This window comes from Pituophis catenifer, unplaced genomic scaffold, assembly GCF_029215685.1.
Source record: "Pituophis catenifer annectens isolate HBS135680 unplaced genomic scaffold, rPitCat1.0.hap2 SCAF_12, whole genome shotgun sequence".
Classification (NCBI taxonomy): domain Eukaryota; kingdom Metazoa; phylum Chordata; class Lepidosauria; order Squamata; family Colubridae; genus Pituophis; species Pituophis catenifer.
In genome coordinates this window covers 26900940-26925649 of record NW_027256892.1, presented here as the reverse complement: position 1 = coordinate 26925649, position 24710 = coordinate 26900940, and the positions used below count along the sequence as shown (strand labels likewise).

The 24710-nt window shown below is 58.1% G+C and overlaps 3 protein-coding genes across 5 annotated transcripts; 2 read left to right on the top strand and 1 right to left on the bottom strand.

The window, feature by feature from the left end:
* Nucleotides 1-135: 135 nt before the first annotated feature.
* Nucleotides 136-3572, bottom strand: DPAGT1 (dolichyl-phosphate N-acetylglucosaminephosphotransferase 1). Its single transcript, XM_070952530.1, has 10 exons — nucleotides 3470-3572; nucleotides 2838-3010; nucleotides 2611-2731; nucleotides 2308-2521; nucleotides 2035-2181; nucleotides 1858-1942; nucleotides 1369-1557; nucleotides 864-951; nucleotides 593-748; nucleotides 136-293 (listed from the first exon to the last, which is right to left on the bottom strand). Exons 2-10 carry the CDS (start codon nucleotides 2990-2992, stop codon nucleotides 228-230), a joined length of 1221 nt encoding a protein of 406 aa, XP_070808631.1. The 5' UTR covers nucleotides 2993-3010; nucleotides 3470-3572; the 3' UTR covers nucleotides 136-227.
* Nucleotides 3573-3630: 58 nt separating this feature from the next.
* Nucleotides 3631-14660, top strand: C2CD2L (C2CD2 like). 2 transcript variants are annotated; one of them, XM_070952527.1, is made up of 14 exons: nucleotides 3631-4060; nucleotides 6209-6304; nucleotides 7675-7794; nucleotides 8017-8127; nucleotides 8559-8675; nucleotides 9030-9144; nucleotides 9248-9362; nucleotides 9680-9744; nucleotides 9927-10054; nucleotides 10510-10672; nucleotides 10960-11061; nucleotides 11623-11756; nucleotides 11931-12216; nucleotides 12388-14660. In XM_070952527.1, the coding sequence occupies exons 1-14, from the start codon at nucleotides 3719-3721 to the stop codon at nucleotides 12612-12614; spliced, it is 2121 nt and encodes a 706-aa protein (XP_070808628.1). In that variant the 5' UTR covers nucleotides 3631-3718; the 3' UTR covers nucleotides 12615-14660. The 2 variants fall into 2 exon arrangements, with proteins under 2 accessions (XP_070808628.1, XP_070808629.1); XM_070952528.1 differs by lacking the exons at nucleotides 3631-4060; nucleotides 7675-7794; nucleotides 8017-8127 and having other exon boundaries at nucleotides 4598-6304.
* A 1579-nt stretch (nucleotides 14661-16239) lies between these two features.
* Nucleotides 16240-24494, top strand: BACE1 (beta-secretase 1). 2 transcript variants are annotated; one of them, XM_070952241.1, is made up of 9 exons: nucleotides 16240-16539; nucleotides 17213-17301; nucleotides 17598-17814; nucleotides 18314-18451; nucleotides 18765-18899; nucleotides 19156-19257; nucleotides 19529-19678; nucleotides 21790-21961; nucleotides 22413-24494. In XM_070952241.1, exons 1-9 carry the CDS (start codon nucleotides 16240-16242, stop codon nucleotides 22652-22654), a joined length of 1545 nt encoding a protein of 514 aa, XP_070808342.1. In that variant the 3' UTR covers nucleotides 22655-24494. The 2 variants fall into 2 exon arrangements, with proteins under 2 accessions (XP_070808342.1, XP_070808343.1); XM_070952242.1 differs by having other exon boundaries at nucleotides 16380-16539; nucleotides 22418-24494.
* Nucleotides 24495-24710: the final 216 nt, after the last annotated feature.

The following is a 24710-nucleotide window of genomic DNA, read 5'->3' as shown; positions in this document are numbered from 1 at the left end:
CATGGGCAGCCGGAGATCACCAGGGGGGAAAATGTTGCTTCCAAGCTGCTGCATCTAGAAGAGGCCGACAGTTGGACCCTTTGGCTGGTCTGATCTTCCCGGCGGAGGCAGCAGCATCCCACCTTTTGGCAGGAGCCAAGAAGCGCCCTGGGCAGGAGAGCGTCCAGGCTTTTCTCAGGTGGAATGGATAACAGGGACAGAGGAGGCGCAATCAACCGCAGGTCAGCTCAGACGTCATAAAACAGCCGCACAAGCTGGTACCGGATACCAAAAGCTACCAAGCTACCAGCAACCTCAAGACAGAAAGGAGAAAGGAGAGGAGGGATGATAGTGCAAACAAGATTGCAGCCGCTTGCTCATGACTCATCGCACTGAGGCTTTGCTCACCTGGCCATAACTGCTGGATTGTAAAGTACCCCTGGCTACGCATCATTCTTTGCACTTTCACGTAACATACCAAGGCTGTCAGGCAACAGCGTGTGTACTGTGGAAACTGAAACTGCTTAATCTTCCCCTCAGTAGGTTTTGTTGAAAAGGGCACAACTGTTGTCTCCATGGGAGCATCACACAATCCCCCAATTGTGCTCCTTACCTGGATTAGCAGCAGCAGAACCGTCAAGTTTTGTTCAGGGGTTGGTCCTATCAGCTTCAGCACAAAGTTAATAAGGGTCATGTTATTGCATTCTGTAAATTCTCCATCTTTGTCTGTTCCCTGACGCACATTCACCAGGCACAGCTTCTCAGCTACCTGAGGAAAAATATGCATTACCTATCAGGTAAAGCTTCGTCAGCATGAGGCAGAGCCAAGACACTCTCAGAAGATTGCTGCCGAAGCCTGCTTTCCTGCTTCGGTTAACAGTTACCTTGAGCGTATATGCTCCCCAAGGAGAGAGGTTCTTTGACTTGAATCTCGAGTAGCTCATCTCTAGCTTCCCTGTGTCTGTGTTGAATCTGAAGGCAGAGATGGAGGCAATCAGAACGGAAATGGGAATGTAGACAAGCCAGAAACTTGGTTGTAGTAGGAACTGCAGAGGGGACCTGATCAAGCCAGGAAGCCCTTCTGCCACAAGAAAAGCCAGAAGATCCTTCGTGCAGTTTGGTTTGACAAGTCCCGCTGAGAAACAGATGGGCAGTTCAGAAATGTGAAGGATAGGATAAGATAGGATAGGAAAGGGAAAGGGAAAGGAAAAAGGAAAGGAAAGAGGAGAGAAAGAAAAGAAAAGGAGGAAGGGAAAGAAAATATAGATCTCAGCAAATGGGATTTACAGCCCCGATCTTTGCCTAGGACCACGGCCTTCCTCAATTAGAAGCGTGCTTTGGCTTTCACTCTGGTTGCGGCCAAGCAGCAGGCAGGCTCATCCTTCTCACCTGGGCAACCGATGCCGGGGGCATGGGATGATGTGGAAAAGCTGAGGCAGCGAGTAAAGGAAGTTGGCCACTTGCGGGATGAAGAAGAGAAGCATTGTCTTGCTGAAGTGCCCAAGGATGCCTACCACGGCAAAGGTCATGCCAGCAAAGTAGCAGAAGGTGTCTCCCACAAACACACGGGAGGGGTACCTGCAGTCAGCCAGGAGAGAAAGCAGATGTGGCAGTCCAGTAAAGAGTCTCCCCACAGAAGACGGAAGGAAGCATTATGCGTAATAAAGGCACTTAAAAAGGGGTCTTTGTTTCCACGCTACTGATGAGGTAACCGTCTCTTCCTTCGCAGGAAAGAAGGTTCCAAAGTGTCCTGAAGGGAGTTGTGTGACCCCTCCAGACTCCCAAACTGCCACCCACAGGTTGTCCTGTAAGGACTGCAGATCCTGCCGCGAGAAAAGGCTGGCCTTTGCCTTCAAAAAGGGTGTGCGTGTCCCTTACCAATTGTGGTACAGCAGTCCCAGCGTGGTAAAGAAAAAGGGAATCATGAAGTAGAGGGAGAAGACGTGGTCATCCTTGCAATCCCCTGTGAGAAGGAAAATAAGGAGCAGCCAGGTTAGGCGACTGGCAGGGCTTAACCGGCCCTTGCAGAGAGCAGGCTAAACCTGGCGCACCCACCGGTTAGCTCCGCGATATTGAAAGCAATGATGGAGGCAGCAATCACCAGAGACTGCCCGGCTTCCAGACCGTTAATCCCAGCCAGAATGTTGATTGCGTTGGTGCAGAAGACGGCCAGCATGCCCATGTACACGTAGTAGAGTATCCCTGCAGGAAAAGCACAGGGCAGAGCAGACCCCCTTGCACCCTCCGCCAAGCGGCACCACCAAGCCGCCCTCGCAGCCTGCCACCCCGGGAGCCACAGTCCGGGCGGGGGGGGGAGGGGGGGCTCACCCAGGTCGAGGTAGACGCCCAGCAGCACCCGGAAGGGCTTGGGCACCACGATGGTGGTGTTCCCGAAGTTGGTGAAGTAGACCATCAGCAGGGGCAGGGAGGCGGCGGTGGGCAGGAGCAGCTTGTGCCGCCAGCGCAGGTTGAGCACGTCGTCGGCGAAGCCCAGGAAGATCATGCAGCAGATGGCCAGCAGGGCGCCCACCAGCGCCACCAGCTGCAAGGCAGCGGGCCAAGAGCCGTCAGCGCCGCCGCCCGCGGGGCTCCCCCGCCCGCAGAGCCTCCCCGGCGCCCGGCCCGGCTGACCTCGTGGTGCGGGAAGGCCTGGCAGCGCTCCCCGCCGAAGCAGCTCAGGAAGGGCACCGGGATGAAGCAGAAGAGCAGGATCAGGAAGACGGCGCCGCTGATCACGCCCTGCGACTCGGGGCTGCGGCCGAGAGAGGGAGAGAGAAGGAGAGAGGGAGAGGGACCGTCCACTCAGCCTCGAGGGGCCCCCCCGCCCCCCTTCCCCCCCTCCCCCCCGCCCCACTCACAGGGGCTGCCTGGAGGGCTTGTTCAGGTCTGCCCCGCACAGCCGCGCCGCCAGGAAGTGCTCGCGGAAGGCCGGGATGAGGCGCATCGTGGCCCAGCAGCCCAGCGCCGAGCCGCCCAGGTTGATCAGCAGCGGCACCACCGGCAGCTTCCACATCGCGCCGCCGCCGCCGCCCTGCGGGGAGGGAGCAGAGAGCCCGGCCGTCAGCGCGGCTTTCCGCCCGGAGTCCCCGGGGCGCCTTCGCCTTGCCCTGCCTGCAGATGGCGGCCCGCTGCCCCCACGTCACCCGGCTGGCTGGCTGGCTGGCTGTCGGGCGGGCGGGGCCGCTTAAAGGGGCCGCAGCTTGGCAGGCGCCTCCGGCCGACGTTTGGCGCAGCGAGGCGCAGCTGGCCGCCTCTGGCGCCGAGGAAGCCGGGCCGAGAAGCAGCCCCAAGCGCCTCCGCCCGGCCGACCTCCGGGGCTCCGGCGCGCGGCCCCGCCAGCCGAAGGCGGCCCGGGCTGGGCTCCAACGGGGCGGCGGGCGCCGGGGAGGCTCGCCGACCCCCGACCGGAGGGAGAGCAGCCTCACCGCCGCGGCCTTTCGGGGAACGGAGAGGCGGGGGAATCGCCTCCCTCGAGGGCCGCCGCGCTCACCTGGCCGACCGATCCTCCGGGCCCTTCGGCGTCCCTGTGGCGGCCGGCAGGTGCCCCGAGCCGCGTCCCGTCCTGCGCCTGGGAGGCGGAGCCGGCGGCGGCCTTAGTCCCGCCCAGCTGGCCGTGACGGGAGGCGGAAGAGCCCGGCTGCCATGTAGCTCCGCGCCGGCTCCGGGAAGGAGGAGCGAGCCCGCCGCCCCCGCTCGCCATGCATCCCCCGGCCGGCCCGTGAGCGGCGGCGGGCGCGCCATGGAAGCGGCGGCGGCGCCGGGCCTGGGCTGGGGCTGGGCGGCGCTGGTGCTGCTCTTCGCCGCCTCCCTGCTCACCGTCTCGGCCTGGCTGCTGCAGCTCGGCCGGAGCCTATGGCGCGGCCGCGGACGGGCGGCAGAAGCCCAGCCGAGCCAGGCGGCCCCCGCCGGCCTCTGGGCGGCCGTGCTGCGCCTGGGCGCGGGCCGCGAGGGCGCGGGGGGCAGCTGTCCGGCGGCCGGGGCCCGCGGTTTGCTCGCCTCGCTCTTTGCCTTCCGCGCCTTCCGCGAGAACTGGCAGCGAGCCTGGCTGCGCGCCCTCAACGACCAGGCCCGCCAGCACGGGGTAAGCCGGGCGAGGGAGCCTCCGTCGGGGCGGCGCTCCCGCAAAGGTTGACCGGCCGGTGGGAGGGGAGGGGGGGGGGGGGAGAAGCGGGGCGGCCGGCTCTTCCTTCGCCCGCAGCAGCCGCTGGCCCGAAGCCCGGCTCCCCCCGCGGAGCTATGTGGGGCTGCGCTCGCCGGAAAGGCCCGGCCTGATGGAGCCCTCTTGGCCGCTTCTGCTTCTCCGGGCTAATCCTCGGAGAGGGTGGCCGGCCTGCTGGTTCCCGGCCGCCTGGCGAGTTCGGCTCTTTCGCGCGTCAAGGAAGGCGAGATTGGCCGGCTCCGCTGAAGAGGGCGCCGCTTTCCGGGCTGCGAGCATTCGGGGGCTGGGCGGCAGTTTCTGGGCATCTTAAAACGCGGAGCAGGGCAGCGACGGGCCCGAGAGCCGACCTGGTAGCTGCCTTAAGGCCGGCGAGCCTCCGCCTCAGCCCTTCTTTCTGCCTGCCTGCCCGGCCGGCTCTTCCTTGTCCTCTTGCTCTCCGGGCGTTTCCTGCAATGCCTCCAAGGTCGCTGTGGGCCTCTCCGGGCATTTCCATCAGGAAGACCCCCTGATGCGGACAAGGTGCGACTGCCTGAACTGCCTTTGCTGGATCAGGCCTTCTGGAGCTGCACCCCCCAGGCCCTTTGGCCAGCTCAGGGGCTCTTGGGGCCGGATTCCCCCGGACGGGGCAGGGGTGGATTGGGCTGCCAGAGAGGGAGATGTGTTGCCTCTCCCTCCTCCACAGACTGAAATGTTGCTTACAGGGAGGAAGAGAGAGCTGCGTTTGCTTCTCCTGACTCTGGATGCTGCTGGGCTTACTTTCCTGATCCCTCTGCTCTCTCCTACCCCCCTTCCCTCCCCCAAGCCATTTTGTTCCACTCTTCTTACAAAAGAAAGGTGAGGTAGCATCACAGCAGCTCCCCATGAAGCTTGCCATTTTCCCTCCCCAGTGTCCTTCTGGCCAGCTCTACTTTGCCACTGGAGGATCTTAAGTTTCCCTCACAGGAAGTCACAGAAGTGAAGAACGGGCGGACGGGGGAAGAATATCCATATGGAAAGAACCCTGAAGAGAAACCATGCCGGGGGTGCAGGAACAGAGGTCCATCTCAGCAGGGGTTTAGAGGAAGACCTCAGTCCTGCGCCAGGGTTCATGTTTTTTCCTGCCGGTGCTTTTGTGCTGCCCCCTTTCTTGGCATTCCCTCAGCATTCCCTGCACCGTTTGCATAGTAACAGGCATCATGTTCACTTGTTCTCTGCTTATGTTTCTAGTTCCTCGGTATAAATTCAGTCCAGAAATAGTTGGTCTGTTTGCTGTATTGCAGACTTGGGTGGGGGCCTCCTTGTTCTGCACCTGAAGCACCTCTTCTTGCAGAGAAAATGGATCTCTTGCCTTGGGGCTGTGATTGTACCAGGCCTAGGACCACAGAACCAGAAGGCCCCCAGCCTCCCATCCCCCACTCAGTGAGGATCCCAAAGACCCAAAGGCCAAGGAAGAGGGGAGGGTGGCCCTTCCTGCAGCCCAGCCTGCCATGCTTATCTGAGGTGGCATGCTGGCGCCAGCTCCATGGCAACTTGGCCATTGCTTCACCTGGTGCTGTATCCAACCCACGAGCTGGAGGTTGGGAGAGACAGGCGGCTGCTCTGGAGCGAGCTGTTCCCTACGAATAATGTTCAGGGGGAACGGGGGAAATTTCCAGGTGTTCACGGCTATTGGAGGCATCTCACATTTATTTTGGATATTTCCAGAGGGCAAAACAAGTTCCCTTCCTTCTGAACAAGCAGATCCAGCAGGATTGCTTTAGGATCTCTCCTTGTCTGGGCTTCTTGGTGTTCTGGCCAAAATCCAAGCGATGTGCAGGACTTTAGCAGGGGCTGACATTCAGCTGAGAAAAGCCTTGTACATCACCAGCACCCTGCCTGGCTGCTCCAGCTTGGATTGACAGTGGAGCCCAGGTGCCTCCCTCTATGGCTTGGAAAGTCAGTCCATGCCCAAGAAGGGGGCGCATCTGGACTCCTGCTGGATGCTCTTGGCAAGTGGCACCTTGTCTGGCCTTGCAGAAGAGCCCGGATTGTGAAGATGACCTTGCCACATTGGCTCCCTCCCGCAGGCTAACTGGGTTTTCTTCTTCCCAGAGCTCAGTCCAGATCACGTTTGAGGAAAGCCCTCGGCAGTTGCCAGCCGTAACTATCAGCCACGTGGCCTACACTGACCAGTCGGATCGCAGGATGGTGAGTTCTCCAGAGGGCCACAAGCAGGATCGCCTTTGCCTATAAAGGGTGGCCCTGGTTTGAACCCAGCGGTTTTCACATCTCTCACCACCCGCCATTCAGACTCCTTCCCAACTCAGGGAAGCTTCCCAGCAGCCTGCTGTGGGGCGGGGGCGCTTAGACTCCAGGGAAGGGGGCTTCTGCCCTTTGGGCAGTCACCTTCCCCCCTCCCCCAGTTTTCCCTCTCAGACTCCAGCTGATAGCCCAGATGTTTTGTGGCCTGAGATGCCTCAGTATGCCAGCAACTGTCTAAATGTAGGAAAGGGTGGGCGAGGAGCCCTTCCCGGTTGTGGGCAAGGGCCATGGGCTGGACTCCTCTCTGAAACTGCAGAACAGTCCCCAGAAGCTGTCTAAAATGCAGAAGGACAAGCTGTCTGTCCCTGAAGGAGTTGGATGTGGCTATGAGGTCAGCAGCAACTGGGGAGAACATATCCAGGGTTTGCCAAAGCATTGACAGGCGGCTAGGGAGGCTGGCCTTGGCAGCTGCCCTCCGGCATGGGACAGCTGACCTCTTAGATCACAGCAGCTAACCTACCATCCAGTGGCCCCTGCGTGTGAAGGGACAGAGGAGAAGCACAGTTCAGGAGCTTTGTAGCTGAACAGAAGTGGCAGAATGGGGGGAAGGGATGCTCTTTGAAGGCACCAGATGTCGGCTTGGAGATGAAGGCTTAAATTGCCAGGGAGCTCAGCTCTGAAAATAAGGAGGACACAGTCCTGGGATGTCAGCTGATCAGATAAACGCTTTGCTCTGGAAGTATTGCTGCCTCCTCCATTGAGCCCATCGCCTCCTGGGGGGCTCTCTTGAGGCTCATCTGAATGGGGGTCAGGATGCTCAGCCAGAGCTTGAAACTCCCAGTCAAACAGAGATGATAATGTGACAGCAGTGAGGTGTGGATGGAGCTGCATCTAATATGAAGAGCAGCTCTGGAAAAGGGATCTGGATTAAGATCGGGTGTTGAGCGGATTAACTTGTTTTCCTCTAAGGTTGCAGGGAGGCGACAGTAGCTCCTCCTGTTTTCTTGCTGAAAGCCCCCCTCCCCCCCAACTCTATTTTCCAGTTCCAGGAGCTTTGTGGGAAGGCTGCAGGAGGGAAACAGGGCAGGAATACTTAATTAAAGCCATTTTTCCAGACCCCAATCAATGAGTTACCTTCAGTAGTTCTTTCCAAAAGTTTAAAGCTGATGGGACGGCAGTTTCTGGGCTCCATTGTTGCTGCTCTGACTGTAGATGGAGGAGGAGGAGAAGGAGGAGGGAGCTGGGCTGTGGGGCTGCTGCTGCCCTGCGCTGGGAAGGCGCTCGGTGACTGCCCGTCCCTTTCCTTCTCCACCCAGGTGCTCCACTGCCTCCTTTCAACTGGCACGCTGCAGTTCCCAGTCTTGGTTGCCCAGCAGTCCCCGGCAGCTGTGTCCATGGACACCTATTGCGTCTCTCTGGTGGTACAGCAGGCCCAGGTGAAGGAGGCAGGAGGAGGGGGCTGAAAACCATCCAAGGCTTTGCCTGAGGCAGGAGGGGGTGGGTTGCTGTGGGCCCCAGCATTTGGTGCAAGGTTGGCCTCGGCATCCTTGCACTGCTGACAGCCATTAGTGGGATTTATTTCTGGTGATCGCAGCCAGTGGTTGCATATAATTCTGCCTGGCCATTTGCACTGACATCAGCTTTGTCCTGTTGGCCAGTTGGAGATCCGCCTGGAGGAGGTGGAGGGCGAGGGGCTGCTGGTCTCCTGGGCATTCAAAGACAGGCCTGACCTGAAGCTCTCCATCCCACCGAGACTCCAGCCGCACCATGTAAGCAAAGGAGGGGCAGGTGATGAGGAAGAATGCCCCCCCACCCCCCGGAGGTCCCTTCCCACCCTGTCTTGGAGCTCTCCTTCTGCCAAGGAGGTCCTGGGGGCCTTTTTTTTTTTTCTTTAATTTGTATGCCACCCTTCTCTGGAGTCTGAGGGCGGCTTACAATGCGTTAAGCAATAGCCTTCACACTTTTGTATATTTGTACAAAGTCAGCTTATTGCCCCCACAAACTGGGTCCTTTTGCCGGCCGCTGCAAGCATCTCGCCTTTGGCCATCAGCCTTGCGCAGGGCTGCCTGGGGGAATGTGTGGCCCTTTGCCGATCTGTGTAGCGCAGTGCGAAATTCAGAGGAAGATGGGTTCTTGAGCTTCTCAGAAACTCAGCACCGCACCTGCTGGTCCGGCATAATTTTCCTGGTGCCCCTTGCAGGAAAACGATGGGAAGGCGGACTTGTCTATTATCAAGAATCTGATTGAAGACTCCATTATCAGCACCCAGCCTGCCATGATGGTGAACCTGAAGGCATGCATTATGAATGCCAACACGGTAAGGGTGGACGGTTGAGAGGGAAAACTGAATAGGGCCCCAGCTGGGCATTAAGAACCCACCATTCCTTTCAGCCAGGAGGAGGTGACCTGCGTCTGGCCTCCTTTACCAGGTTTGGGTCAGCATTTCCATTGCCTGCTTCCTTTGAACCCGGGCAACCTTTGGAAAGGGGAGGCAGCGGCCATTTCAATTCTTAAAAGTACGCTTTGCTATTCTGGGCAAAGACTTCACATAGACTGGATCGCAGAAGGACAGCAGCAGTTCTGGCACTTCCCATGAGGCACCTCAGAGGCTTTTGGGGAGGGGGGAGGTTCCCTCAGCTGCTACTTAGTGCCCCCTGGCTCTGCCTCACAGGAGACCAGCAGCAGGCCATCCCCGGGATCCCTCTCCAGCTCAGCGCCTGTCCTGATGCCCAAACTGCTTCTCCAGCACCTGCGAGCTCTGCACCTGGGATCCCAGGAGAGCCAAGGTACCCAGGAGCCCCAGGCATTTTCTTCTCCTGCTGTGGAGGGGGTCTGTGGGCAATCTGGTGAGGCGAACTTTGGCTGCACCACTGTTGGCTTCTCTTGCAGGAAACGGGCTGCTGTGCTGTGAGGTGGAGTTGGACAGCCCTCGGCAGCAAAAGAGAACGGCCCCTGTGCCGCCTGGTCCGGCCGCTGAGGTGGAGTGGCCCGGCAAGCTGCTTCTGTAAGGAGCCCTGAGCTTCCCTTATTTGGGTCATGGGGTGGAGGGGCTGGGAAAAGAGGGAGTGTCGTGGTCAGAGTCCTGAAATAGCATAACCAATGCTGGCTGGTTGCAGGGATGCCAGGCATATCATTGCCTACTCTGTGGGGGAGGCCAGAGGCCCCTGCTCCCCACTGGTGTCCCTGCAGGCAGTCTGTGCTTCCTTTGGAGAGCTCTGCCCTCCAGCCACTGGGCAGTGAGAAAGTGGCCCTGATCCAGGAAAAGAATTAGCAGGGCAAGGTTGAGTGCCTCTCTGCCTCCTTCTTTCCTGCCCCCAACAGGGAGCTTGGTCCCCGGAGCAAAGAGCTGGTGCTGAGGGTGTTGGAAGGCAGCCCTTCTGGAGAGGGTAAGTCATCTGTGGGCAGCTGCAGGAGGGCATGGAGCTGGGCCTCGGGGGCTCCTAAGCCAACAGCTGGAAGAGCAGGAAGGGGCTGGTAGCGTCTCACTTGGGAGGCTCCGGCTAGCATTTGTCTGAGAAAGGAGCTGCTGCGCTCCTGTGGGCCTCATGCGCTGGGTTTCTCCTTGCAGACATGCTCCTGGGATTTGTGGCTGTCCCTGTAGACCCCTCCTCCAAAGAGCCGCAGGGGCAGCAGCTCTACCTGCTGAGTCCAGGGCCCGCCCGGGATCTGCCCCCAGCAGCAGCCATTGCCGTGGAGGTGAGAGGCCAGAATGGCCAGAGGCTAAACTCTGCTTCGTGGTTGCCTGCCTTGCTTTACGTTTTGCGTCTGCTCCATTAAACCTCCCCTCGCCCCACTTCTCAGCTTTAAGCCAAGTGTTGATTTTGAGCGCAGGGCTGGAGAGGTCCAAACAATAGAGGTGGGGAAATGTTTGGGTGAGTCTGCATGGCTTATAAAAACTTTACACCACCTTTTTCAAGCAATAAACCCCAAAGAAGCCCCCTTTCTGGGCACAGGAGAGAACGATGTTCCCCATCATATCTCAAAGGTCTCCAACTCCAGGCATGTTGAGCTGCTGGCAGCCAGTGTGATTCAGCTGATCAGCTCCAAAGCAGACAATCTGGGATGGCCGAATCTTTGTGTGTCTTTGCGTATGTGCTGGTTTCTCAGGCATTGTCTGTGCTTTTCTGAGTTATACTGGGCTATCTTGACAGCTGCTCCACCAGGACATGCCAGAGCTCCAGGCTGCCTCCTCCCTGCGCACCAGCATCACTCCCACCAAGAAGATCGAGATGGGCCGGACCATAATGCCCGATGGCACTATTGTCACTACCGTCACCACCATCCAGTCCAGGCCCAAACTGGACTGTAAGCTTGGTAAGATTTCCTAATTTCAACCAGCCAGGCTTGCAAGCCACCAGCAACTTGTTTATGTGGCTGGAGAGCACCCCAAATGGCCACATGGATCTGAGCAGTAACGCCACGTTCAGCCTTCGCACAGGGGGAGCCCTGCACCAGGGTCAGAATTCCTCCTCCCATGAAGGCTGCAACTGGGCATTGTCCTAGTGCAAAACATAAGTGGTGCATTTCCGTAGGGAAATGAAGGGAGGTCTCCGCTGGGTGTGATTGACGCTTTGTTGACCCTTCTTTCTCCTGCACTCTAGATTCCCCCTCCAGATCTCCATCCAAAGTGGAAGTTACGGAGAAGGTCACCACGATGCTTCCAGAAAATGGCTGTCCCAGCAGAGCGTCTCCCTGCAGTAGCAGTGAGTCACGTTGTCAAAAAAGAACAATTAGGGAGATTGTGAGATGGACAGTGCTGGTGGGATGCTGCCCCTCCAGCCTTTTTGAAGAAGCAGATGACCAACTGCGTCTGTACTTGTTCACTCTTCCTTCTCTCCGACCTCAGATGAGGCTAGACATGGGGATGGGAGCCAGTTCCAAACAGGAGAGCAGTTGGGTTCCTTCCAGATATTATGAATTGCCTGATATGCAAAACAGCTGTGGATCATGGGAAGGAGTTCCAAATAACTGGAAGGCACCAGATTACATTGATGAAATACTTTGAGTATTGGATAGGAAGAACTGCTCAGCACGCTCTTTAACTCTATAAGCACTTTGCTGAGTTAACCAGGGCCAGCCAGCATGTTCTTGGTCTCACCCGCCTTGCTGGCTGGCCTGGAGGAAGAATCAGGCACCATCATGTTTAACATCACCCTGAACAAGCTTGAATGAAAAGAGATGCCTCTCAGCCACTGGCACGGCGCACTTGTACAAAGCCAGGGGTTTGCCAGGGCCACTCTGTGCAATTGTCTCTTCTCCCCCAGGAAGCAGTTGCATGTCCAACGGCCTAGATCCGGTGGCCGAGACAGCCATCAGGCAGCTGACGGACCTGACCAACAAGCCTGCCAAGAAGACTCCGACCAAGCGCAGTACGCTGATCATCTCGGGAGTTTCCAAGGTAACTGGCAACTTATCTGGCTGAGAACTGACGCTGCTTTGTTTATTTCCACTTATTCACTGGATTGGGCTTTCATGCTGCCCAACTCCAGACCACTCAGGGAAGAAGGAACCAGGCGTGAAGGGACTGCACCCCCACCCGACTTTCAGCTTCTCTCTGTCCTGCTCTGTGCAGGTACCCATCGCCCAGGATGAAATGGCCCTCTCCCTTGGCTATGCCGTGTCATTGGGGAATTCCCTGCAGGAAGACTCCATCATGACTGGTCTGTCAGAATATGCGCCACCAAGCATCTGCGATACTACGCAGCAGCTGGAAAATTCATACTCGCCTCAGATGGCAAGCCAGGATCTGGACGAAACAACCCATTCAGACATCTCTGAGAGACCCTCAGTGGATGACGTGGAATCCGAAACCGGCTCGACAGGAGCCCTGGAGACTCGGAGCCTGAAAGATCACAAAGGTGAGGGAGGAAGCCAGCTTTCTTCTGGGCAGGGACCCCCTGGCCCTCTTCCGTAGGAGTAGCCAGGATTCGGGAGGTGGTCTCTGAATCATTCTCCAACCAGCATGACGAGGGCTTGGTGCCCAGTGCCAGGCAGCAGCGCAGGTTCACCGTCTCCTCCTCCTCTTGCAGTGGGCTTCCTGCGAAGTGGCACCAAGCTGATCTTCCGGAGGAAGAACAAGCAGAAGGAGGCTGGCCTCAGCCAGTCGCATGATGACTTGCCCAACGCCAGCACCGCCTCTGCCCCCAGGAAGAAATCTGGAAGCTTCTCTCGGCGCCTCATCAAGCGCTTCTCCTTCAAGGGCCGGGCAAAGAGCAAATCCAATGGGAGCAGCCCCCCGTCGGTGGAGAAGCCCTGAGGAGCCGCTGCGTCGGCTGTCTTCAGAAGCCCCCCTGACTGTCACCAGTGGTTGTCTGCTGTCTATCCACCGTGGCCCCAACCCCCCTGTCCTCCTGTGCAAAGGGAGTGAAGGCCGGCGGGTGGGTGGGAAGTCTTGCCAGTAGCCATAGGAAACAGACGCTTGGTGGCATGAGGAGTGTAACGTAGCCCTCTGAGCATCTGCTGAGCGCTCTTCTTTTAGCCTAGGTGGGGGGGGCAGCCCCCATGGCGGCCTGAATCTGAAATCCGTGTGTGTGTGCGTGTGTGACAGAGAAAGGTTTTATGGTGGCATATCCAACAACTGCCACTCTGCCTGCCAGGCTCTGTTGAACAACAAGGGCAAATAGCTGGCGGGTTCATGGGACATGAGGAGGAGGACAGTCAAGCCAGGCTCTTGCGTCCCGAAATGTGGCTCCGAAGACCCTTCCTTCAGTGGCAGAGCCCTCAACCCGGCCTTGGTTGCTGCCAGGAAGGAGCTAGAGAACTTCCAAGCAGAAGTCGCCTGCGGCTGCTTGCTAGATCTCTTCCTTGGGAGACTTGGTGGCATGGAATGGAGGCACCTTGCTGAGTTCCCCGTCTGTTGCCGGGCACAGAAGGGATGGGGAGAAAGGAGGTGCCGTCTGCTGGACACAGCCCTGGAGGCTCCCCAAGAGAGAGAGACTGGACTGCACTTTCCTGACGTCCAGCTGGATGCCGTTCCTGACCCTGGAGATGCGCATGAATCGGGGGAGGACCCTTGCTGAGGCTGGGCTGGCCCCTCCCTGCAGGTTCCTGGAAACAGACTGTGGGTGGGACAACAAGGAAATCGCTGTTTTGTTACCTAGAAGTCAGGTTTTGGGACAAATTTGGAACAGGCTTCACTGAAACCCCACATTTCTCATTGGAAATGGGTGTGTGTCAAAGGCAATTGCAGATGGGATGGCTCCCCTTTCCTTGGAGCAGGTTGAACCCTGTCTAGGCCCCCAACCCAACCCTCCACTGGACTACTCTTCTGACTGCCTGGGTCTGCAGGTCAGGGCTCTTGCTGTCCCGTCAGCCGATCCCTCAGGGGAACAGCAGGCTTGTGCCTGGGAAGGAATGCCTGCAGCTTTCCCCACGTAGGGCTGCACGCAGAGTACCCCCCCCACCCCCCTTGCTGCAAGGCAGGTGTGCCACAGAAGGCCCCGGCTGGGTCTGGCTGCCTTGGCCTTCAGGCGGGAGTGCCAGGGCATCAAAACTGCCTGTGGGGGTTGGGGGTACGTCAGGATGGGTTTGTCTGCCCAGGGAGGGGAGGGGATGGAGGTGGGCACATTGCTCCTGTTGACCCTCCATGCATTCCCCCTCCCCGGAGTGTCCTGGAGGGCAGTTTCTATGTCCCTGTCAGTTCAGCTGGAGGGGGGGAAAGTGAAGATTTCGATTTAGGCTGTTCAGTTGAGGCTTTGCAGTGAGACTGGCTGTACTACGTTCCTCTCCTGACCTCCTGCTGGCTGCAACCCTGTGATTTGACTCAAGCCTGTCCTCGTGTTGCAGATAACTCTGTATTTGCCGATTTGCTACCTTTGCCCTGTTTGTCCAGCCTTGAAGGAATTACTTGTAGATTTACCTTTGGAACCCTTTGGACCAGGGTTTCATTTCTAAGAGGGGTGAAGATAAAGAGTTAGCCCTGCATTCTGACTTCTGTGGAACTTGCTGCTTTGGTTTAGGAACCGAGTGGGGAGGGAGGGGGCCTCCTCGCCTGAGACATCCATCCCAGAGCTTGACCAGTGGGGTCCTTGGACTTACCCCAGGGCAGCCGGACAAGGTGGCTTTAACCAGCTGCCCTTAACGTCGATGTCAACCTTCAATGCCCTTCCTGGCTTCTTTTGAGCCTCTTGCTTGGGAAATGTTTGCCGTCACCCAGAGAAGGAAGGGGGCAGCCTGAGGCCGCGTCTTATGGGAGGAAAAAGTTGAGACATCAGTGCAATAAAAGTGATGGCCAAGAACCAATTTGTAATTCGCTTATCTGGAGCATGGGCCAATAAACAACACGGGTCGAGGAAAGTGGAAATTTATCACTTCATTTCTGATCAGAAGCAAAGGGGCTGCAAAACGTCCTGAGCAAGACTGGCATTCTATTTTTATACCTCAAGATACAGGAATTCAAAATGGCAATTCAAGGATTGGTTGCAATCATTATTATTATTACAATAATAGCACATGTATACCTAGGTTAAGTAACGATGTTCAGTGTGGAATAACACATGTGCAAGTCATGCTGTTCAGGTATTCTTAGTGGGATCTACACCACCTAGCAGGTTCTGACAGGCTCTGGAAAACTGGTAGCGGAAATTTTGAGCAGTTCACAGAACCAGCAAATACCACCTCTGGCTGGCCCCAGAGTGGGGTGGGAATGGGGATTTTGCAGTATCCTTCCCCTGCCACGCCCACAGAACCGGTAGTAAAAAAAATTGAATTTCCCCACTGACCTAGACCCCTGCTTGCCCCTCATCCCAAGCTGAAACAAGCTCCTAGGTACTGTCCTAACCGCACCCTGGGCATCTAGCCATGGTTTCTCTGCCGGGTCTGCTTCAGAGTTCCTTACCAAGCGTGCAGGCCTTGTTCTGATCTAAGCTGTGGGCAGCTTCCTGTTCTGAGCGCCTAGGCAGGCAAGAGGAAAGCAGGCGGTCAAGAATCGGTCCCTTCGGGCCCTCAAAAGCAAACCCTTCAGCAGGTCCCAAGATGGCCCCTTTCCCTTCCTCCTCTAAGCCACGGGCAGCAGGGAAGGCTGCGCCGAGACAGGGCTGGCTGACGCCGGAGGCCGCCGAGAGGAGCTCGAGGGTCTCCGCCCTCTGCTGGACGGCACCTGTTGCTGCACCTCAGGTCGCCTCGGGTACCCGGCGAAGGACGCAGCCCCCCCACGCGGGAACCCAGGGATTGGAGCGGCCCTTGCGCCCGAGCTACGCGGCTCCCTTGGTACCTGTTGGCGGCTCCCGCTGCTCGCGATGGGCTCTAGGAAGCGGCATTGGACGCCAGAGCCGCGTCCGGACCCCCCTTGGCGCGGGGAGGGGGAGGGGAGGGGAGGGGAGGGGGAGGGAAGCGGGTTTCTTAATCCACTTTTCAGGATGCACCAAACAAACACCGAAAACGGCAGAGCAACCCGAAGGTTGCTCTTCCCCCGCCCGCCCGCCCGCCCGGCGCGGAGCTTTCCTCCCCGGCGCTGCGCTTATCCCCCGGTAGGCCGGTTCCACAAGGACGCCGAGAGCCAAAGCCGTCGGTCCCCCCGGGCGGCGCAAGGGAGCGCTGGCGGGGAAACCCGCCCGCCCGCCCGCTCGCTTTAGCCGGGCTGCCAGCGCCGAGCGGAGGAGACGCGCCGTCGGAGCCCCCGGGGCCGGGCCGCCCGCAGCGCAGCTCCTCCTCCCGCCGCCTGCGCAAAGGCGCCTCCTCCGCCTCCCGGGCCAGGACTACAGCTCCCGGCGAGCTCCGGCAGAGGGAAGCTCGGCCGCCGCCGCCGCCGCCGCCTTTCCGCCCGCGGGCCCGGTGCCTCTCCCGCCCCGCCGCGCCGTCGGCAGAGATGCCGCTGTAAAGCCGCCGCCGCTGCCGCCGCCCGCGCTCCGCTCTCCCGCCGCTCGTCCGCAGAGGCGGCCGGCATGTCTCCGGCGCTGCTGGCGCTCTGGCTGTGGCTGGGCTCGGGCGGGGCGCGCGGCCTGGGAGGCGCCCCAGCGGGGCCGGCCGGGCTCCGCTTGCCGCTGCACAGCGCGCTGCCCGGGACGCCCGCGGCGGAGGGGCGGCCACGGCGCTCGGCCGACGAGCGGGATCAAGGCCGTCGCCGCGCCGCCGCCGCCGCCGCCAGCAGCAGCAGCAGCTTCGTGGCCATGGTGGACAACCTGCGCGGCAAGTCGGGGCAGGGCTACTACGTGGAGATGACGGTGGGCAGCCCCCCGCAGAAGGTGAGGGCGGCGGGCGAGGCGGGCCGTGGGGGCCGCCCCCCCTTGCGGAGCTCTGGGAGCGCCAGCCTGGCCCAGAGAAAGCGGCGGGGGGGGGGGGCAGCCAGGATCGGTGACTCGGAAAGAGCCATTCCGGCTCCCTAGTGGGCTGCCGGAGCCTCGCTCCTCTGCGCAGCAGCCTGCGCCCTGGGCAGCGGTGGGTGTCGGGGCGGCTCCTTTCCAGAACCGGCCGCTGGAGAGGAGCAAATTGTGGGCCATTCTAGCAGCTGCCCCGGGCGGGCTTCGAAAGAGGGCCTGGTCGTGACCTTGAGTCGGGCAGAGGCTCACCTGAGCTGCTTGGCACAGGGCGGTTGCTGCTGGCAACTGGGCATCCCTCCCCCTCCCTCCCTCCCTCCCCTTCCTTCTCTCAAGCTGGCCTTCAGCACAGCTGTTGCTGCAGAAAAGAGAAGGGATAAAGCCCCAACTCTTCTCTCATGGGGCTGGCGGGGATCAGCACACAGAGAACTCCTCGGCTGCTTCTAGAGCCCGTCTGTCTCCTGGGCCAGTCAGAACTGGAGATGTAGCCACCACATCTGGAAACCAAGGCAGCCTGGTCAGGTGGGGTGGGGGGCAGAGACAGTTCCCAATATTTTGTGTCAGTCAGATTCAGCCTCCTTCGGGCTCCTCTCTCTTCCAGCTGAATATCCTGGTGGACACCGGAAGCAGCAATTTTGCCGTGGGTGCAGCCCCTCATCAGTTCCTGCAGCGATACTATCAGCGCCAGCTGTGAGTAGGCAAGGGCGGTGAGGTGAGCCCCTCAGAGAGGAGGGGGGCCTCGCTCCAGAGCTCCCCCAGCTTCCTTTCATCAAGATGTTGCAAGAGGCAGGGGGGCTCCTGCCTTGTTGCCCCCCCTCCCTCTGCTGCGCCTGCGTGCTGGGCTTTGGGCCTCTGGCTGCCTGCAGACTTTGGCTCCAGGAAACTAACAGAAGGCTGAGCCCGGCCTCCTCCTCTTGCCTGGCCTGTCTGGAGCAACGTGGCACCGCAGAGGGTGAGCCCTGACTTTCTGCTCATGTCTCTTGTAGCTCCAGCACCTATCGGGACCTGCGGAAGGGAGTCTACGTGCCCTACACGCAAGGGAAGTGGGAGGGAGAGCTGGGCACTGACTTGGTGGCCATCCCTCATGGCCCAAATGTCACGGTCCGGGCCAACATTGCCGCCATCATCAAGTCGGACAAGTTCTTTATCAATGGCTCCAACTGGGAAGGCATTCTGGGCTTGGCATACGCCGAAATTGCCCGGGTGAGCTTCTTTTACCCTTCTGTTCGTCGCTCAAGCTTCATTTCATGCAAGTGGTGTGGTCTTTTCCTGAGAAGGATGCTGGCTGGTTGGATGGGCCGTATTGAGGAGAGTCTGTTTGGGATGTTTGAGATGCAGGATTTGACCCTTTCCAAGCTCGTCCCCAGCTTTCTCTAGAGCACAGCCCTGCCCTTTGGAGTTAAGCAAAGGCCCTGCCTCGAAGCGACTGCAGCACTGCTGCCCAGAGCAACCCAAGACCCTGCCTAGGTCAGGAAGACGGTTAAAGCCCTCCAGCCTTCCTGTGCCCCTCTGCCCTCCAGATGTTTCACAGTATTGTAGATACTTCCCATAATTTGTAGCCAACTAGGAATTCTGGGAGATGCAGTCTCACTATATTGCTGGGGGGGGGGACAATTGGAGAAGTCACAGCCTTGCCTCTTTCCAGCTGAGCGAGGATGCCCAATGGCACTGTTGGCATGCTTTTCTCTCTCTCTCCCGCCAGCCGGACAACAGCCTGGAGCCCTTCTTTGACTCTCTGGTGAAGCAGACGCAAGTGGCCAACATCTTTTCCCTGCAGCTGTGTGGCACAAGCTTCCCGACCAATGATTCGGAGACCCTGGCATCCGTGGGGGGCAGCATGGTGAGGACATGCGTCCAAGAGGCTTCTCCTCTCTCTTGCTTGCAGAGGGTGGTTCCCTATTAGGGCATCATGACCTTTAGATGACCTCAGTAGACTCTCTTCTGAGAGAGAAGGAATGAGAGCGCAAAGCATTTATGTTTACAGAAGGCTTCTGCAAGGCCCTGTTTCTTCCCCCAAATGGATCAGCTTGTGCCTGCCCTGCGCCCAAAGGGGGCTTGCAAGAGGCAGCTGCTCCTGATATAGGCCAGTCTCCAGCCACATTCCGGGTGCATCCCACCCCTAAGAGTTCCCCTGCACTCCCCTTTCCTCACAGATCATTGGGGGCATCGACCAGACTCTCTACAAGGGCAACATCTGGTACACGCCCATCCGGAAGGAATGGTACTACGAGGTTGTCATAGTCAAGATTGAGATCAATGGGCAGGATCTCCAGATGGACTGCAAGGAGGTGAAGGGGCTGTTGATCCAGAGAGGCGGGGGTGGGGGGAAGGGCTGCCATCTGGGGACTTGGCACAGGTGCTGCATGCTGATTTGGTCAAGTTCACCTGGACTATGGCAGGGAGCCTCAGCACCGCGACTGCCTTGCCTCCCTCAGAGAGTGCCCTGCTGCCTCTCGAGCGGCTTTCCTGCCCTGCTCAGGCTGGCTGGGCTCTGCACAAACATGGAGCCAGCACTTGAATTGTGACCCCACCCTCCTTCCCCAGTACAATTACGACAAGAGCATTGTGGACAGCGGCACCACCAACCTTCGGCTGCCCAAGAAGGTCTTTGAGGAGGCAGTGAAGTCCATCAAGACAGCTTCCTCGGTGAGAGGAGCCGGCGGGCGGGCGGGGGGCAGTCAGTCGTTCATGGGCAGGGATCTCTCCTGCTCAAGAAGCCAGAAGCGGCAGGGTACCCCAAGAGTGGTTTTGGTTTTGTCTGGGGGAGGGGGGAGGGCTGCACTTGGTCCCTGCTAGAACCAGCTTGTCAGATTCTGCAGCTGGGGAAGCGATGGATGGTGACGGGTCAGGCGCCTTTCTGGCCTCTGCTGGAGGCTGCCTTTGGTGAGCGCTTTCTCTTCCGGCTACCTCACCGCAGACAGAGAAGTTCCCGGATGGCTTCTGGCTGGGGGAGCAGCTGGTTTGCTGGCAGGTGGGAACAACCCCCTGGAACATCTTCCCGGTCATCTCTCTCTACTTGATGGGAGAGACCACCAACCACTCCTTCCGGATCAGCATCCTGCCCCAGGTGGGTGCCACCTTCTCAAAAGTGTGTGTGTGGGGGGGAGTCTGTTTGGAGGGCAATATCAGCAGAGGGGAAGGGGGAGCTGGAAGGAAGGTCAGTTGAGAATATTGGTGGTAGAAACCAGCTCTTTTGCCTTTGCGCAGCCTGTGAAAAATGCCTAACCCTCTAGGACTTGAACTCTTGGCCTGGTATTTGTTACGGCTTGGAACATATCAGCTTTTGTGCTGAGAATGTGGAGCTTTTCTCAACTCCAGAAATACAGAATGGTCTAAAGATTAGTGTTAGAGGCTGAGCAAGAGAGCCCAGGACACCTGTAGCATTACAGGTAATCCTCAATTTACAGTGGTAATTGGGATGGGAATTTCCATCGCTAAGGGATGGGGTTGCAACAGTAATTCCTGCAGTCCTACTTGTAGTCATAAATCGAACCCCACTGAACCCCACGGTTGTTAGGCAAACCAACTTCCCGTTGGCTTCCCACAAAGTCAATGGGGAGGCCAGCAGGAGGTTGCAAGTCCCAGGCTGGTAAGTAGGTAAGGGGCTGCTGCTGAGTGGGGAGCGAGTGGAGGGGTAGATGAGACACAGGGGAAGCACAGCATGTGTTGGGGAGGGTATATGGGGATGGGGGAAACTTTGACTTTCCTTGGCGGCTTCCCCATTGACTTTCTGGGTAAGCCAGAAGGGAAGGTCGCAACTGGCGATCAGGTGATGGCAGGGCATTGAAGTCGTAAGTGTGAGCCGCTTGCTAAGCAGCCAGATCTTAATCATGTGACTATGAGGGTGCTGGGATAGCGGTGACTCCAAGGACCAGTCATAACTACCATTCATTCATTGTAACTTTGGATGGTCGCTGAAAGAACAGTCATAGGTCAAGGACTACTGCACTTTGTTATTAACATTAGCAATACTATATAATACTAACCTTACCTATAAGAAAAGTTCAAAATAGGAACTTTTTACACATTGTGAAGACAGTATCGGCTAAACTGTTGATTGGCCCACCCAAATGGTGGGTTTGCTTTTCCCTTTCTGTCTCTCACTGATAAGGCTGGTCATTAAGCCTGCAAAACTTTCTAGCTAATTTTATCTGCAACAAGAAAAGGGGAGCTGGTACACTCTAACTAAGTCATCTGTTTCCAGCAGGCCAGCCTTCTTTCCCCTGCCGTCCTGGTTTGGGTCAGTCCTTGTTGTTTGATAAGGCTGCCACATGGCCTTGCAGGACCAGAGGCCCAAAGGGGGAACCCTAACAACAGCAGTGAGCAAAAGGCCAGAGGCTTCCCCCCCACAAAATGGAGCTCCTCCGGCTAAAGCTAGCTATGCCGCTCCTACAGTAGCACTTTGGTTTTTAAAAAAAACATGCATCAGGTCTTTTCAAGCAGTAAATTTGACCCAAAGATTAACTTCCAAGCTTGACTTTGGATGCTGCTTAAATTTTCTTGGCAAGCCAGAAAGGGAAACGCAGCAGGGATCAAAATCAAGAAGAGTCGTCATTCTCATTATGGTTCGTGGGCTGGACTGCACTTGGACCCCGTAGCCCAGTTTTGGCCACCCCGTTTTAGGAAGGAATTGACAAACCCTGAAGCAGCTCAGAGGGGAGCAGCCAAGGGGACAAGGGCCCCAGACAGGAGACTCTCGTGCCATGGGATGCGCTTAGCCCGGGGAGGAGAAATTTGGGTGTCTCCAAATATCTCAAGGTCTGTTGTGTAGAGGACAGGGAAAGTTGTTCAGAATTGTCCCAGAAGACAGGACAAACTGGTTTAAATGACAGTTAAGAGAAAAGTTTGGATTGAATGTTAGAAAAAATGGAACAGACACCTTTGGGAAGAGTTTTCCATGGGCCTGATGCCCATCTGTCAGGATACCAGATAGTGCAATTCTGCCTCTGGCCGGCCGGGCGTTGAGCTATACAAGGCCCAAGGTGTCCTCCCAGTTCTGTCAAAGAAATGGTTGACTTCCTTCCAGCCAACTTAATGCTGGACCTCGTGAAATGATGAACGCCTCAAAGGCAGAGGGTGCACATGGCTATCCCTGATCCTCCTGCCAAAGGCTGCTGCCCCGTTGACCCTTTCTCAGGACTTGGCCTGGCCTCATGCCTTTGTTGCCTCCTTTCTCAGCAATACCTGCGACCAGTCGAGGACGTGGCTACCTCCCAGGACGAGTGCTACAAGTTTGCCGTCTCCCAGTCCTCCACCGGCACCGTTATGGGGGCTGTGATCATGGAGGGCTTCTACGTGGTCTTTGACCGGGCTCAGAGGCGCATTGGCTTTGCGGTCAGCACTTGCCATGGTAGGTCTTAGAGCAGGGAGGCGGGGCAAGCGCTGCCAGCAGTCGCATCTGCTGCTTCCCCACAGAAGAGCTTGGTAGCCCTGACCCGAACAGCTCCACACCCCTTCGGGGGACCTCTGGGGCCACGCTCTGCTCCCTACCAGCATGAAAATGGAGCTTGAATTCAGCCCCAAAGGTGTTCTCAGTGGCAGATTCTGAAGAGGTTCTTCGGCCCTCCAACACGTCTGCAACTCCCCTTCTCCCCAGGCCCTTGGGTTACCGGAACCCCACGCCTTTTGAGACCCGGCTGGCTCTTGCCTGCCCTTCCCCAAACATCAGCTACTCATGCTGGTCTGCTTCTCCTCTGCCATCCCTGGCCTGGTGCTTGGCCCCGGGTTGAGATGGATCTCTGTCAGGCCCCCGTTGTCACATCTCGCCTTGCCTTCTCTTCCCCTTCTGTTCCTGTGTCCAGTGCAGGATGCGTTTCGGACGGCCTCGGTGGACGGGCCTTTCCTGCACCCCAACATGGAGGACTGTGGCTACAATATCCCCCAGACGGACGAGTCAACGCTGATGACCATTGCGTACATCATGGCAGCCATTTGCGCTCTCTTCATGCTTCCTCTCTGCCTGATGGTCTCGCAGTGGCGCTGCCTGCGCTGCCTCCGCCGCGGCCACGATGACTTCGCAGATGATATTTCCCTGTTAAAGTGAGCGCTGCCTCCCCCCTGGCCCAGAGCCCGTGCTGGCGACATGGCTGGGCATTGGCAACGGGACCATCGTCCCCTCCCTTAGGGCTGCTGTGGCCTTCGCCTTCTCCAAGCAGGCAGCTGCTGTTGCTGGGGTTGCTGTTGCTGGGGTTGTAACCCACCACAACTACTGGCCCCCAGCCCATGGCAGGCAGAGAGGTTGGCAGGGCCAGTGGTGGCAGAAGAGCCATTGCCGTTGCTTCCACTGGTGTCCCAGAAGTTCTGCAACTGGTGCAAGCAGTGGGCAGGACTGGCAGGGTCCCGCCATCTGTCCGGAAAACACCTTTTCTCCCGCTGCTCTGAATTTGCCAGTGACTGCTGCAGTTTGTGCACCAAGCACCTGATGAAGGGGGCGGGGGGCTTCTGAGCAGTACTTCTTTATAATTTATCAAGGGGGGCTGCGTGCTTGTTTCTCTGAATTTCAGTAGGTTTGAAACCGAAGGTGGGTTGCCGTACCCCACTTCCGGAGTCTTCAGGTGCCTGCTTGGAACTGTCTGGTGACACCATTTAAAGTACACCCCCCCTCCCCCCATGCCTGCTGGGACAGGGATCAGTTTAAGATGATGGACCCACTGAATTGGTGAGGGGTCACTGGAGGTTTTCTGGTGGGGAGTAGGCTGTGGAACCCTGAATTCCAGGAAACGGGATGGCTGTAACAGCTGCCTGGGGGTGGGGGTGGGGGTGAGGGAGACCCTTCTGCTGTTCTGCTTATTGTGTTGCCCTTCCTCCCTGGGAAGTATCCAGTGGGCTCCCCTCCCCCAGGGAAGCCCGTGAGCTGGCCATTGGGGTCAAAGTGCCAGGCCCCACTTCTGGGAGGTGGGGTGATGGAAGTCTCCCACTGGCAGAGTCCCTGCTGACAGAGCAAGCACTGACTCTGCCCTCCCATCAGAGGGATCCCCGATGCCAGCCTCCTGCTTGGATGTTGAGCAAGCTGAATCGGCGGCCTTGTCCTGGCACTTCTTCCTCCCCCCCTCTGCGGATCTGGCCCAGCGTTTTTCCTCCCAGCCCAGGAGGGTGGGAAGATTCAGAGGGTTTGAGGCCGAGGCAGCCCTGTTGCCAGCTTGGGCACCCAGAGGCCTTGGGCCATTGGGGGCATCAGGGGCTTCTCAGGGAATGGACAGTCACAGAGACGTCTTTCCTCAGGAGCCTGCAGCTGGCCTGCCACAGGGCCACCGGCCGTGCCCTGGCTCTGTTGCAGAGTCAGCTGTAGGCCCCCAACATGCTGCCTTTCTGCCCAACAGGAGCCTCTGGGCAGCTGGTCACCCCGGGGCCTCTGCTGAGCAACATGTGGAAGGTCAGGCAGGATTGGAACAGGGCAGTGGCCAGACCCCTCTGGAGCACAGGCAGTGCTTCCACAGTGGCATAGCATTCCTGCTTGAGCAGGGGGATAGGCTGGTTGACCTCCGGGGCCCTTTCCAACTTGTTATTCTGCAGTGTGTTTCCTTTGCAGCGGACAGAAGCGGGTCAGCAGTTACAATTCCCACTGCTGTATTCCTTTTGGGTGTGAGAAGGCCCCCTCCCCTTCCCCAGGCCCCTGGCTGTGCTCTCCCTGAGAGGAGCAGACGGCTGTGGGACTGGGCACTTCTGCCCTCGGGAGGCTGATGGGGCAGAGACCCCACTGGGTCTCCACTGCTGTCAATGGAACGCTCCTTGGGAGACTCGTGGCGCAGCAGGAGGGCGTGGGAGATGGGGATCAGCTGCAGTCAATGTGCTTGTACAATATTTTGTAAATATTTGTAATATTGGCTCCCCAATCTTCCCATTTTGTCTCAAATGCAAAAGGAAAAAAAAGCTGGAAAACCTTTTACCTGTGTTTTGTGCTTTGCTAAATGCCAGGTGGTTTGGTTGGGTTTTGTGGGTTTCATGCTGCCCAGAGGGAGAGGTGGGACAGGATGGGGGACGTGTTTCTCACTCCTGCGAGGACCGTTTTATCTGGAGCCAAGTTGGGGTAAAATCAGTGTCTTCCAGTCCCGCTCAATGTGGACCAGGCCACCACTTGCTAGAACTGCCCTCCACAGCGT